Source organism: Elephas maximus, chromosome 5 (genome assembly GCF_024166365.1).
Source record: "Elephas maximus indicus isolate mEleMax1 chromosome 5, mEleMax1 primary haplotype, whole genome shotgun sequence".
NCBI classification, from domain to species: domain Eukaryota; kingdom Metazoa; phylum Chordata; class Mammalia; order Proboscidea; family Elephantidae; genus Elephas; species Elephas maximus.
This window is the reverse complement of record NC_064823.1, coordinates 67,241,096-67,256,992: the sequence shown is the minus strand read 5'-3', so window position 1 is coordinate 67,256,992 and position 15,897 is coordinate 67,241,096. Positions and strand designations below refer to the sequence as shown.

At 39.1% G+C, this 15,897-nt stretch overlaps 1 protein-coding gene across 7 annotated transcripts in view; it reads right to left on the bottom strand.

Annotated features, from left to right (window-relative positions):
* ABCG2 (ATP binding cassette subfamily G member 2 (Junior blood group)) overlaps positions 1-15,897 on the bottom strand; it is a 79,353-nt gene that overhangs the window by 26,130 nt on the left and 37,326 nt on the right. For 5 of the 7 annotated variants that reach the window (XM_049885754.1, XM_049885749.1, XM_049885751.1 and 2 more), the window contains 8 exons: positions 13,771-13,830; positions 12,866-12,980; positions 12,368-12,520; positions 11,964-12,005; positions 9,729-9,886; positions 5,407-5,558; positions 3,588-3,692; positions 2,951-3,201 (listed from right to left, as the gene is read on the bottom strand). In XM_049885754.1, the coding sequence (XP_049741711.1) occupies positions 2,951-3,201; positions 3,588-3,692; positions 5,407-5,558; positions 9,729-9,886; positions 11,964-12,005; positions 12,368-12,520; positions 12,866-12,980; positions 13,771-13,830 (1,036 nt within the window). The remainder of the gene's footprint in view (positions 1-2,950; positions 3,202-3,587; positions 3,693-5,406; positions 5,559-9,728; positions 9,887-11,963; positions 12,006-12,367; positions 12,521-12,865; positions 12,981-13,770; positions 13,831-15,897) is intronic. The other 2 variants (XM_049885755.1, XM_049885753.1) reach the window with 1 other exon arrangement.

Here is a 15,897-nt window from a genome sequence, read left to right as displayed (position 1 = left end):
CCTTGTAAACCCTATTGGGCAGTTCTACTCAGTCCTATAGGGTCACTATGAGTCGGAATCTACTTGATGGCAAAGGGTTAGTAGCTGAAACAAAGACCATATGGCCAACGAAGTCTAAAATATTTACTATCTGGCTCTTCACAGAGTAAGTTTGCCTATTCCTGACCTAGGCTAACATTCTAGTATTTGCAAATCTGAATAAGAGTTGCCAATCTAAGCAGATGCTCAGGAAATGTAAGATTCTATCTTTATGAGACTGTCACTGCTCTGAGAGTGGGAATTTTGGGAACTCCTTTTCTGGAACTGAGTTCACTGATAAAGGCAGGAACCTGAACCATGCAATCTGGAGGTATGAGGGGTCTAGGGTTTGCATCGGAAAGAAGCCTAGCACCAAAAGATACAGAATCATGGTATACCGGAAATATCACGGAGTTCAAATCACACCCCTGCCTAGAACTGCCCTAAGTGTGACTTGGGTAAGACACTTATAGTCCACTTTTAGAGGCAAGGGAAATTTAAGTAAGTTTCCAAGTTTAAAAAAAAATCTAATGCACAAATCACACTAAAGAATCTACTCAATTACATCATCTCCTTGTTGAACAATGTACAACCCAGTACACCAGACTTGTTCTCAAACGACATCTAATCTACCCTTGACTGATAGAACACCAAAGTGTCTGTTCTGACAGAAATGCCAAATAACAAGTACCAAAAATGTCTGCAACAATTAGCAATGACTCAAGTGGGATATGTTGTTGTGTGGGTCAATTCTGACTCATAAAGACCCTACATGACAGAGTAGAACTGCCTCATAGGTTTTCCTAGACTGTCATCTTTATAGGAGTAGACCAGGTCTTTTCTCCAGCAGAGTGGCTGGTGGGTTCAAACCACCAGCTTTTCAGTTAGCAGTCAAATGCTTAACCAGTGCACCACCAGGGCTCCTTAACAGGGACATAAGCTCTCAGCATTAATACCTAGAAGGTGACAAAACTTAAGTATAAAAAATTATGGTACACATGTTAAGAAGTCAGTAATATTTCACTAGAGCTAACAACGTGCTGTCTTTCAGAACTCAAGAGAAACTAAAATAACAACCCAAAAATAACTGGATAAACTGATTTGAGTAGTGTTTGGGGTCTTAAAAAGCTTGAAAGTAGCTATCTAAGATACAACTATTTATCTCTACTCATCCAGAGCAACAGAGAAAGAAGAAAATCAGACTCAAAGAAGAAACTAGTCTATAGGGCTAATGGTCTCAAGAACCACAGCCTGATCTACCTTGAGACTAGAAGAACTAGATGGTGCCCGGCTACCACTACTGACCATTCTGATCAGGGCCACAATAAATGTATCCTGATAGAATAGGAGAAAAATGTGGAACATATCCTCAAATTCTTAAAAAAAAAAAAAAAAAAAGGCTTACTGGACCATTGAGCCTGGAGAACTCCAGAAGACTACTGCCGTGAGATGTTTTTAACTTGAAACCTAAATAGCTTCTGAGGTTAACCTTTTAGCTAAATAACAAATTGACTCACAAAATAAATACCACCCACGAGTACCATGCGCCTTTGAAAAATCATCTGTATGAGATGAAATGGTCAACAATTACTTTAAAACAAAGATAAGAATATAAGAGGACAGGGAAACTAGATTAATGGAAATGGAATAACCAAAACAGAAATAATGAGAGTGGTCATGCATTGCGAAGAATGTAACCAATGTCACTGAATGATACTCACAGAAATTTTTGAATGGGAACCTAAACTACTGTGCAAACTACCACCAAAAACACAATTAAGATTAAAACAAAGGTGGACCAATGAACTGGGAGTACTAGTGTTTTGTCGGACAGTGAGGTTGAGAATAATAGAAAAACAATAAAGAATAATAATCAACAAGTACCAACAAAGTCAACAAAAAGAGGCAAAGACATCACCTCATCTTAATTAAGAAAGTTTTTAGTACTCTCCTAATATCAGAATCACTAAATAAGGCTGGTTAGTTATAAGGGACAGCATTTTCACAGAGGCTCTTCCCTCAGACAGAAGCCAGCCTCACACTACCTTCAGGTGTATTCAAGGTCACCTAAGTGAAGGCTTCTCTGTCCATCAGATTTAAACTGTAAACCCATCCTCCTTTCTTCCTACCTCACCTCCCTTTCTCCCCATCCCCTTCCCTCTCCCTCTTTTTCCATCCATTGCCTGCTTAAATTTTTCTCCATGGCCCCTCTAAAAAAAAAAAAAAAAAACTAGTACTATGTATTTTATTTCCTTGTTCATTTATTGTCTGTCTCTCCTCAAATGAAAATTAGCTCTATGACAGCAGAAATTTTTATTTTTGCCTGTTTTGCTCATTACTGTATACAAGCCACTGGAATGCAGAACATGATCAATAAGGACTTGTTCAATGAAAGTGTACAGCTACTAAAACCAAACCCATTGATTGCCATCAAGCCGATTCTGATTCAAAGCAACCCTGGAAGACAGAGTAGAACAGCCCCATAGGGTTTCCAAGGCTGAAGCAGACTGCCACATCTTTCTTCTGTGTAGCAGCTGGCAGGTTCAAATCATCAACCTTTTGGATAGCAACCAAGTACTTAACCACTGCACCACCAAGGCTCCTTGTACAGCTACTAGAAAAACCCAAATGTGGTTAGGCATTTCCTTTAATTCACCGTTTTTTTGGGGAAAAATTGTTTCTACACAGATTATCCATTACAGCTTGTCCAAATCAACAAGTAACCACTTACCAAAAAATAAAGTAAAATAAAAGTCTTGCCGTAAGTAAAAACTTAATTGTGTTTTCCTCGTTCTATTTGTCCAAATGGAATGAGGGTAACAGATGGAAGGGTGGGAAGACGATAAGCATGCTCCTGAAGTAAATCACATCAGAACCCTGTGTTCCTAATGTTAGCATTTCACAGAATAACTGAAAAAATCTGTCAGGTTACCTGAGCTATAGACGCTTGAGGGTTACCCAGTAAATTTTTGAATGAACGCTTGGTAACCCATCTGAGTTGATGACAGAAGGAGGTGGTATAGGTGATCTCCTTGAAGGCTGTGCTCTTCTTCTTTTTCTGAACCCCTGAGAGTCCATCCAACTCTGTTTTTGTTTCTCTGGAGAAGGTGGAATTGGCATAAAACTCAGCTAATTTTTCTATTATGGTCTGATCATTTTGGGAAAGCTCTTTAGCTCCCCTGGCTTTGGAATAAAAGTAGATAAAGAAGGGAAACATTATTAACAAGATAACTTATTTAGCCCATTTTTCTGTTATCCCTTCCTTAGATTCTTCCCTCAGACCTTAATTATAAGTCTGTCAGAAAATTATCTGATTTATCATTGCTTTATGCATTACAAAAATAAAGAAAAAAACTCCTCTTATAACTGATTCTATCATACAAATGCTAATTTATAAATTAAATAAATAAAAACCAACAGCATTCAAGGACAACCAACTCTACGTGTTGACTGGTATCAGACCAACACATTAACATAAATTCACAAAGCTACGCTTTAATGAGACACCACATTGCCCAACTTCAGGAATCTAATTAGGCAAAATCTGTGAAGTGAACAGACTCACATACCTTTACGGTCTTCTTCCTCTCTGTTTAATACCACAGCAGAGGAGTCTCCGTTAATGATGTCCAGGAAGAAGTCTGCAGGGTTATTATAAGGCTCACAGTTGTAACCTAAAGAAGAAGGCAACCCAAGTACACAAATTTGATGTCATCTTGGAAAATACAGAAGACTTACTCTCAGGGCATGAGGATGACTGGCTAAAGGAGACAGAATCCAACAACTTCTTTCTTATCTTCTCATTCACACATTATTTCAACAATTATCTGTCTCCCATCAAAAACCACACTCCAAACCAACCATGGACTCTCAGAAAGTCTTACATCAGTGCTTGGTGGTTACCATTCATAATTCATGAGACCTGAAACAACCATCAATATGCTCTGGTGCTTATCAGTACTTCTTCAAAATTCTAAACATAGGTCCATAAAAAAAAAAGTTGGAAAAAAGACCTGAAAGTAGAACTAATGCTCCTCAAAATGAAAAGGCAAGCAAGGCACAGCCTAAGGTAGAGCAGGGCTATGCTGGAGAAAGGCCTGCAGTGTGTTCTGCTGAGTCCAGCTGGGGAGAGTGTGAATGGCACTCCCTGCTTTAGCAATGCTTACTGCTGGTTCAAGGAGCTCTCGTGGCACAATGGTTAAGAGCTCAGTAGCTAACCAAAAGGTCAGTAGTTTGAACCCACTACTTGCAGGACAAAAGACCTGGAGATCTCCTCCAGTAAAGATTTCTGCCTAGAAAATCCTATGGGGCAGTTCTACTCTTACCTATAGGGTTGCTATGAGTCAGAACTGACTCGAGGGCACACAACAACTATTGCTTCCCTACCTCCTAAATTCAGAGATCCAAAATATTATTTGTTATGCTGCCATGATTCTAATGTAGAGAATAAATCACCACAATCATATTCTCAAGAGAACAGAACTAGTGGAGCACACCTGAACCCTTAACCTCATTTTCCTGTGCCATGATCATCTGAACTCAACCTGGCCAATAATCTGACTCTGAGATTCATCTCCCCTAGCCTCCCTAGATCCACACATACTTGATTATGTTAAAGGACAGACTTCAAACAAAAACAATTAAGAAAACTAGTCAGTGAATATTTAAAACTATACTTAGGGTCAGAGGGTATCATCTAGAATCATACCCAAATATTTCTAAAATGAAGCATATTGCATAAAAAAAAAAAAAACAATTGCATAGTGACCCATAAAACACATACAATCTCTCTCTCTCACACACACACACACACACATTTCCATTTGAAATAGAAAGAACCAGAAGACTCAGAATTGTCAGAAAAGTTGGCCAGTGAAGCCACAATTATGACTGACCAGTTGAATGACTGATAGGTCACTCACACCCACTCAAGGCCTAAATCTGCAATCCAACGTCATCAGAAAATTCAGTAACATAATGAACCCTCATCAAGGCAGGCCAACATCATGAGCTGGAGAGAATAATGATAAAGCCTGATCTGTTACATAGTCAAGAAGACAATGATTATGGGGTATTAATCATGTTCAAGTGACAGAATAACTGACCATGAGGCCAACATAGTAATTATTGGACTTTTAGGAAAAGGTTACCATAATTGGGAAGTAGAATAGGTATAAAAATACTTATATACATATGCATGCATACTCAAAAAGGACAGGAAAGAGACATAAGCAAGAATGAAGTGCTGCAAAAAGAAGAAATACTCTACCACCAGGCTGAAGTGGTAAAAACCATGGTACTTCTACTCAAAAATTAAACAGCCCCACTCTGTTCACTCTCAGAATTATAGCCACGAAGGATCTTACTGCATGAAAAAGTCAACCATACCAGCTGATGCGAAGTAGCCCAAAGCCTCCCGAGCAGGTCCATGGAATATCAGTCTTCCCGAGGCCAATAAGGTGAGACTATCAAACAACTTGAAGATGGAGTATCGAGGCTGATGAATGGAGAAGATGATCGTCCGTCCCCGTTTAGACATCCTAAGTTAAAAATGAGAAAATAATGAATCATTAAATATCTGAAATTGGCACTTCTTGGTAAAATACTTTAGTCCTGCCTTTAGATCACCTGTTCCTGGTTCATCCTGATTTTCTCTTACTAACTTCTCATCTCATATTCTCTACCTGGTAGTTAACCCATTGCCGCCAAGTCAATTCAAACTCATAGCAACCCTACAGGACAGAGGAGAACTGCCCCATAGGGTTGCTAAGGCTGTAATCTTTACAGGAGCAGACTGCTACATCTATCTCCTATGGAGGAGCTGGTGGGTTCGAAGCACCAACCTTTCAGTTAGCAGCTGAGCGTTTAATCACTGTACCACCATGATTCCTAAGTGATAGTTACTGAACGTAAATTCAATGCTTAAAGGCAAAGATTTCTTAAACTTTGGCGTATGGACAGTCTGAATTAGTGTTTATTAAAAATGCAGATTCTGGGACATTCTTCTCAAATCTTTTGAATTAGAGGTTCTGAGAGTAGGTCTAGAGAATCCATATTTTTAACAAACAGTCCAAGCAATTTGTAAGTACACTCAAGTTTAAGAACTTATTATTGACTAAATATGAAAACAACAGTGGAATACCCCACTCTCAGTGATCATTTAAGTCATCTGGCTCTTCAGGAATGGTTTGCATCCTCCTGCCCTAATAATGGTTAACATTACTGAGTATTTACTATGTCTTTGGCTAAAGACTGGAAACCCTGGTGGCGTAGTGGTTAAGTGCTATAGCTGCTAACCAAAAGGTCAGCAGTGCGAATCCACTAGGCAATCCTTGGAAACTCTACCGGGCAGTTCTACTCTGTCCCATAGGGTTGCTATGAGTCAGAATTGCCTCAATGTCAATGAGTTTTTGGTTTGGCTAAAGACTTTCTAGCTAAACTCATTTAAATGTTCACAACATTGTTATGAGGCGGTATCAATACTATTATTACCTTCATTTTATAGATGAGACTTAAAGGTTATACAACTGGCCCAGTTAGCATGAGACAGAGCAGGATTTGATCCCTGGTGTAACTCCACAGTCAAAGCAGTACTAAACTACCCTCTCACAAAAGTTATTACCTATGGGTAGCAGAAAAAGGCCAAAAATCATCATTCTAAAGCATTTCATTAGAATAATCACTTTGATCTAGGCATTTTCTAAGCACCTACCATGCTTGAGGATGTTTGTACCCTAACTAATCTAAAACATAAAGAAAATATTTATACTATTCCATATAAATTAATCATTCCCTAATGAACACTGTCAGCAGAGATACAGAAAATATAAAAACCATGGATGAATTCTCTAACTGAACTTGAACACCGGGCCTGTGATTACTCAGCATCTTTACAGGAGTAACTGATCTCTAATTTAAGATGTCTAAAATAGCCCTTCCCTTCCCATCTTCCCATTTCTCATCCTAGCAGACAGGCTTGCTGACCAGGCCATAGGCAGCAGAGGAAGCCAGGAAGTGACAGGGAGATGGTACCACGTGAAGATGATGGTCCTGGCAGCTGAAAAAGTGGGACAGATGGAGAGTCCCAGCAGTAGTGCACAGAGAGAGTGAACAGTGATCAGGAACAGCAGTAGTGCACAGAGAGAGTGAACAGTGATCAGGAAATTGGTTACATGGAGCAAACAAGTTCACTGGATGAGCAAGTAAGTAGATATATTGAGATAGTGGGAGCCATGCTTCCCATCGTCTGAAAGGCCTTTGCAAACACTGAAAGGATGCAGACTAAAAAGAACAATGAGATGTTAGAGTGGAATTGGAAATGTTATTATGAACTCAGGTGTTTTAAAATACACATACACTGACAGATACAGCAATAGTTACAGATGAGTCTTTTTATAATATATATTATGTACACATACACACAAATATGTAATATGTATATGTGTGTTTATTTCCTAGCTCTCCCTGCTGAGAGGGATTAGAAGCAAAGATATCATAGTAGCAATAAACACACTCAGTGTCTAAACATTTAAGTACGTCAGAAGGAACCAGGACTTTTTGGAGTCAGACCTAACACAGAAAAAGTACAAGATAAGCCTGGAACATCTTGTTAAACATAAAGTAAAGGAACACTTAAAGAATGACAGGGACATGTCCAAAGGACACAAAGCCAGATTGAAGGGTCTTCTACTAGCCAAATCAAGGTTAATTTAATCATAAAAAATTTTTAAATAATAATAAATAAAAACAAGTAACAGATTAGAATCCAATGGAAAAAAAGGAACATGAGTAAATAAATAGGGAAGACGGGAAACCTCTTTCATACAGCAGAATGCCCACTAACATATGTAGAAAGAGTGATGGAAAGAGAAAATCGCCATTTGGTAATCACAATACTAGTACTTGACACAGGCAGGTGTTGTCAGGGAATGCTAAGCTGGTTAGCTCCACCATATACAAATCAATTACAAAGTGAAAAGTAGTAATTTTACAGTGGAGAAACCCAGCAGACGCCAACATGACTAGGTGATCGAGGTTATCACCATCAACAGTGAGAGGTCAAAACTGTGCAACCTCTGAGGTGAGAAGAACACAGCATTGTTTACTTCTGGGTTGTCCCTGAGTCATGGCCTGAGTCTGGTCAGGAGGAAACATTGGATGGGTCCAGTCTGAGGTTCACCCTACAAAATGTTACTTGTCGAGGACTGACAAGGACATGAGAATAGGGAAAGACTGAGGAAGACTCTGAAAAGGCATGTGTTCCGGGAGAGGATCTTGAGCCAAAAAGGAAAAAGACACACCATTGGGACAGCTGGGGAGGAGTCTACATTCAATGGAGTCTACAGTGAATGGCAGTGATGACATCAATGTTGACCTCCTGATTGGGCATTGTTTTTTGGATTTACATGCTAGGATACTTAAGGATGTATGTCAGAAAAAGACTATGTAAGGGGTAGGGAGGAAAAGGGAACAGACAATAAAACAGTTGAGGAATCTAGGTGAAGGCACACGGGATTTCTTTGTACTATTCTGGTAACTTTTCTCTAAGTTTAAAACTATGTTTAAAAATTAAAAAAACAAAAGTTCAAAATGGAACTTTTCCAATTTCTCCTCTAAACATGTTCCTTCTAGTCGTCTTTCTTCATAAAAGGAAATTGCATTCCTTTTACTCTGCTCTTCCAGTTTCTGTCTCCAAATCTTATAAGTCACTCACCCAGTAATCACACCCCAAAACCGATGCATGACCTAATCCTGTCAGTTCTATCTTCAACGTATATCCAATCCCATCACTCCTCACCACCTCGCCACTGCCATGCTAGTGAAAGTCGCCTTTATATCTCAATGGAAATACCATAAAGAGCCTCCTTACTGGTTTCCTCGCACTCAGCCTTGCTCAATTATGCAATCTTTACTCTGTACTGCTACCACTCCTCTGTTGTAAAACTCTCTAAAAGCTTCTCGTGCCACCCAGTAACAACAAAAGGCAAAGTTCTTACAGTGGCCTACCCACTGCTGTCGAGTCAATTCCAATTCATGGCAGCCCCATGTGTTTCAGAGTAGAACTGCATTCCATAGGGTTTCAATGGCTGTGATCTTACAGAAGTAGCTCTCCAGGCCTTTCTTCCATGGTGCTGAGGGTGGATTCAAACCACCAATCTTTCAGTTAGTGGCCAAGTGCAAACTGTTTTTGCCGCCCAGGGGCCTACAAGGCCTATATAGTCTTTGCCCATCCAGTTTCAGCTTATATCTATTCTAAGCAACCTCTATAACCTCTGGGTCACGGGGTCCAGTCCTTCTGGTCTCTCTGATGTTCCAAACACATCAGGCATGCTCTCCCTTGGGGTCAATGGCTATTCCCTCTAACTAGAACTCTCTTCTCCTAAATATTCAGGTCTAACTCACTTTGAACAGCTCAAACGTCATATTACTGAGGTCTTCCTTAACCACCCTGCTGTCTTCCTTGACCACCCTGCTATATAAAATAGCACACTTATCCCTACCACAGCCATCCTTCCCTATGCTCTTACCCTGCCTCATGTTTCTCAGTAACACTTAACATTTGTTTATCGACTGTCTGCCTCCACCAGAAAAAGAAGAGATTTTGGTCTGTTGTACTTATTGCTGAATCTTCTGCACCAAGAATAATGCCTGGTACACAGTGGTACTCAGATATTTGGTGAATTAAAGAATAAAGGTCTCATAGCATTTACCTCTTCAGGAGCAAAAGGACAGCATTTGCTGTGCTCGCATCTAAGCCAGTTGTGGGCTCATCCAAGAACAAGATGGATGGGTCAGTAATAAGCTCCATTCCAATACTAGTCCTTTTTCTTTCTCCTCCAGACACACCACGGATGAACTGTGTTCCAACCTATAACACAAGTATCAACATCATTAACAATAACATTCACAGCCACTGTTGTTTGATGTGAAACACGTGCCAGCCCTGTCAGAGGCACTTTTCCTCATTTATTCTGAACAGTAAACCAATTTACCAAGTTGGTTTCTCTTTTATCAGACACAGAAACTGAGGCTCAGGTCAGAGCTAATGAGTGGCTAAGCCTGATACAAAGCCCATGCTTTTAACAGTTCTATACTTGCTAAAAAGTCAAAAGAATGTGTTCCTTAACAAGACAAATAGTTTTAGGATAGTAAGTCAGAACACTAAAAGATATGGTCCTGGCATAGTAAAATCACAGACTAAAAAGGGTGATAAAGGTAAGAGAGGAAATGGTGGTAAGAACATTTATTATTTATAAGTCTTCATATACCACCTCCCAAAAAAAAGCCCTGAAGTAGGCTTAGAAAAAAAGGTGGGCTTGGCAGCCAGGAAAGCCCACTTTCTACCACACCACATCAGTCCTTCTTAAATTACCACAGGCTTCCCAAAGTCACCCTGTCAAAGCCCCGCCTGACTGCAAAATACCTGACTCATTCTTTCAAATAAATACAGAAGGTGGAATATTCTATAGGGCAACTGGCCTGGTCTTTCAACAAATCAGTGTCCTTGTGAGAGTATGGGTGGGGGGAGACAGGAAGGTTTTGGAGGCAGAAAGCACGAAACAAATTAACCGTGTTCAGAAATATAACACGCAAATGCAACGCATGGCCCTGGACTGGATCCGATTAACGACCAAGCTATAAAATACATTTTAGATATAATTTAGTAAGTGTGAATAAATACGGGCTCAACATAGACTGTATTAAGCTGTTGTTCATTTTGTTAGGTGATAATGGTACTGTATTAATGTAGGCAAACCTTAGTTTTTTACAGATGTATAATAAGTATTCAGAGATGAAATATCATGATATAACCTTCTTTAAAATAGTTAAGAAAGATAAAGCAATTAGGGAATACGATGTTAACTGGGAAATGTAGGTGAATGGTATTAGTAACCAACCATACCACAATTACATCATTACTATATAGAGCCCTGGCGGTGCAGTGGTTAAGGGCTACGGCTGCTAACCAAAAAGGCCAGCAGTTCGAATCCACCAGTCACTCCTTGGAAACCCTATGGGGCAGTTCCACTTTGTCCTATAGGGCTGCTGTGAGTTGGAATTGAGTCGACAGCAATGGGTTTTTTTGTTTTTTTAATAGTAATCATACTATTTTCTCTATATGTCTGTTACATTTAATAATTTCATAACGAAAATTTTAAAAAATGTATTGTTTCAGTTAATTACATAAATCAATTCTTAGAAAACAGTACTATGACTTCAATGTTTTCACTGAAAATTGAAACAAACAACTTAGGGTGATGACCACCAAAAGGCAAACAACAAAGCAAACAAAGTACCTTACTGGAAAGACAAAAATCAAATACAAAAACAGAGCCAAAGCAAACTCAATCACTCATAAAATGAACATAAACAGTAAATGGTAGCATCTCGAAATATTCTTCCAAAAAAATACTGCAAAATATATATCACATAGAGACCGTCATATGAAGCAGCAGCCAACAGAATTGCCCCATTCTTCATTGCCTCTAAATGAGGGATATCACAGGGGCATTAAACTGTAGCCATCACAATCTATAAGGCTCGTTTCTATCTACGGCTTCAAATGTCCTCTCCGCAAATCTTCCATTCCTATTCATCAACTGTAAGGTTAATTCTTCTTCCTGAACCTCCAAAACCCACAGAAGCAGGAGCTGCTTTTTTCCTCTCTTCTCCATGTTATCCCTAAAACCTAGAAGACAGCTAGTATAGCAGTCTATAAATAAATACTGGCACAAGAAAGGGAGAGAGAGAAAGAAGAAGAGAAGGATGGGAGACAAAATTGACAAAAGAAAGGCTATAGAAAAATAACTTGCATGTTACACAAATTAGAAATAAGTCCTACTTTTTTTGACTGGATATAATTTTGGAAGCCAATTTATAGTAAAGTGAAACATATAAAGGAAGAACCATTGAATTCTAGTCATTTATCAATTCTAGAAATATACCTCAAAAGCAACAGAACAAAGTCCGTTGGAGGAGAAGAACATCTAGAAGGGGAAAGAAAAAAACAGGAAGAAGGAAAGTTAGTGCAAAGATATCGAATGAGGGTATGACTTAACCAACTGGGGCTGAGGGAAAGACCAAGAGCTGTAAGCACATGCAAAGGGCATCCTCGCTGAAGAACACTTTTACATACTAGACCACGCAGTGACACTGCATTTCCAAGACTCAGTCACTGTTAGATTTTTCCAGGTTAATTTCTGTTGCTAATAACTTCTCTCATTGTTACAGAAAGCAGTCACTTTTGACCACATACATAATAGGAAACTTCTGAATAAGAGTTCTACACTATGCATATGGATGAAGTCCTGTTTGCTGGCCATGACACTACCAGTTTTCTCCACATTACCTTGGAATCTGCCACTTTTTCCAGGCCTAACTCTTGAATGATCATATTAACCCGTTCATTTTTCTCATGATTCTTCATAGTTGTTGGAAGCCGAAGAGCTGCTGAGAACTGTAAGTTCTCTCTCACCGTCAGGGTTCCCATCACGACATCATCCTTAAGGCAAAACGGTATTTTAAGAAGGTGGAGTCTTTTTTCGTAACCTCCTTCTTTAGTATGTGAAACTTAATCCACAAAAATAACACACTAGTTAATGATCAGCTTTCAATTATACAAATTATAGTCACGCCTTATGCAGATGCAAAGCCTGATGGAATAATTTCCATCTCCTATCTGTCTGAATCTTTTTTTTTTTTTTTTTCTGAATCTTACAGGAGATTGTGAAGGGCTGGTTCCATAAGCATGTCATGTAATCAATCAGAAGCACACTAAATGGTCTGCCAAGGTGCTTGCCTGTATAGAAAGAGAAGAAATCTAAAATCCAAACCCACTAATACTTACCTGTACCACATAACCTGAATTACATTTGAAATTGGCAGGTCGAGGTGCTCCATTTATCAAAACATCTCCAGACAATCCGTGTGGGTCTTTCCTTTCTGCTAAGACATCTAACAACCTATAAAAGGACATATATGCATTTTTCTCTAATCAAGGCTGTATGTCTCAGCATATCTATATCCAAATTCTGTTTCAAGTTAGAAAATTAACAGGTCAAGAAATTCTATGGTTTAACTGGGATTACATATCATTTAAAATTCTCACCTTCCTTTTCTCACTACACAAAGCCCAAAAACATAAAAACAAGGCACTGTTGGCTGATCCAGCACAGACATCACAAATTAAGTTTATCCAGAGGCTCTCCCTGATGCCTGGCCTTGGTGATGCCAACACAGACAATTTGCTCTTTTATCCAGGATTCAAGCTTTCATTTATACTTCCTGCTCCATCACCCCTCTTTTAATTTTACATGCTTCCTTAAACGCTCCATTAGCTCAAAAGGTGGCCAACAGCTGTATGACCATCACAGTGCCATGTCCCATTAGTAAGACCGACCTAATAAGGCCGCCTTGTCCTGGAAATCCTGGTGGCATAATGGTTAAGTGCCATGGCTGCTAACCAAAAGATAGGCAGTTCAAATCCACCAGGAGCTCCTTGGAAACTCAATGGGGTAGTTCTACTCTGTCCTATAGGGTTGCTATGAGTTGGAATCGACTCGACAGCAATGGATTAATGGTCCTGGATACATAACCCCAATCTACCACAACTGCATGTTCTCCACGGCACCTTGAACCAGACTGAACATGCAGTAAATGCTCATTAAATACCTTCTCACAGAAAAGTGATTTTTAAAAGCACATTAAACACCAAAGAAAAAGCTTTGAGAATATAAATATTCTGTTACTCACGAAGATTTGCCTCCACCTGTGGGTCCCAGGATGGCATTGAGGCCAGGCCTCATGATCCCACTGTAAATACAAAAAAAAATGCTGATCCACCGCTCTACTTTAAAATGTGTTCCATTACTTAAAGGTTATGGTTGCTGAAATAACAGACAGAAAACAAGCACAAACCAACTTTGAAAGATTAAAAAGAATTGACAGTTGATAGAGGTCTAGTATACAAAAGATGTTAATCGCTAGTCAGGACCTATAAGAAAAATGGCTCAGGTCCCCCTAAATTCCTTTCACTTTCCCTAAACCAATTATGTTTTTTAGAAAATGGCACATCCAACTTTCAAGGTTTCTTGAAAAAAGTAACTTTTTGTTGTTAGGTGCCATCAAGTCACAGAGACCTATGTACAATAGAACAAAACACTGCCCCATCCTGCGCCATCCTCACAATCGTTGTTTGAGCCCAGTGTTGCAGCTGCTTCTCTTTAAAAAAAAAAACCCTTAACACAGTGTAAAATTTATAACAGGTTCTTAGTAATATTCGATGATACTTATCTTCAAGTCACCTCATCTCCTATCTAGTCAAGTTGTACACAATTAGTCAACAGACTTCTAGAATCACCAGTAGTTGAAAGCTCACTGCTCAGATCTCGTCAGAGCAAGAACCAATACATCTTAAGTAGAAATTCAATGGCTAGCCACTGGAATAAAGTACTTCAGAGGATTTAAAAAAAAAAAAACACCAATTCCTGACCTTCAAAAAAGTCTTAATCCTTAATGAGGACAGAGTCTCTGTATCATGGAAACACAAAAAAGTTTTGGAACTAGATAATGGTAATGGTTGCACAACACTGTAAATGTAATTAATATCACTAAATTATGCAAATAAAAATGGTTAAAATGGCTAATTTTATGTTACATATATTTTGAAGTTGTCAAGGATTCCATTTTACTTGTAAGCACAATCAATGTCCATGGAAGCAGCAGTCAAAAAATCAAAAGACTGTTGCACTGGGCACATCTGCTGCAAAAGACCTCTTTAAAGTGTGCCTGACTCAAGCCATGGTATTTGTAATCACCTCATATGCATTTGAAAGCTGAAAAATGAAAAGGAAGACCAAAGAACTGATGCCTCTGAATTATGATGCTGGTGAAGAATACTGAATATACCATGGGCTGCCAGTAGAAGGAACGAATATGTCTTAGAAGCACAGCCAGAGTGTCATTAGAAGTGAGGATGACAAGACTTCGCCTCACTTACTTTGGACATATTATCAGGAGGGACCAATGCCTGGAAAAGGACATCATGCTTGGTAAAGTAGAGGATCAGGGAAAAAGAGGAAGACCCTAAATGAGATGGACTGACACAGAGGCTGCAACAATGGGCTCAAACATAGCAAAGACCATGAGGATGGTGCAGGACCCAGCACTGTTTCGTTCTGCTGTACATAGGATTGCCATGTATCAGAATTGACTACATGACACCTAACAGCAACAACAATATTTTACCACACTAAAAAGTTTTAAATTCTAAATCTAATTAATTTTTTTAATTCTAAATCCAGTTTTGAGGGTACACCCTCACAATAGATCATTTTCTTCCTCATTAAGTGGACTGGAAAATTCTCACAGTTTAGAAGTGGGAGATATCACTCTCTGTGAGGAAGGCCCTTTAAGGATGTATATAGCTAAGGTGCAGAAACAGCATATTTCATGAGTCATAACTGCCCTGACTCAATGACCTCATGTATAACAATAGAACGCTGCCCAGTTCTACACCATCTTCATGATCTTTGGTATGTTTGAGCTCATTGTTGTGGCTAGCGTCTCAATTCATCTCGCTGGGCTTTCCTTCATTTTTGCCAATCCTCTACCAACAGGATGTCTTTTTCTAGGAGATGGGTCTTTCCTGATGATGTGTCCAAAGTAAGCATGACTAAGTTTTGCCATCTTCCCTTCTACAGAGCATAAAAGTTTTATTTATTGAGAGTAGGAAGGTGGGGGAAAAAACTAAGGCAATGTTGACCGTGCAGAAACCAAAGAAGACAAATAGTTGAATTTAATCTGGAATGTAATGGGTGGAATGGTAAGTAAAATGGACCAGAGAAAGGAGAATTGGGAGTAGGCCAATGCAGTTATTCA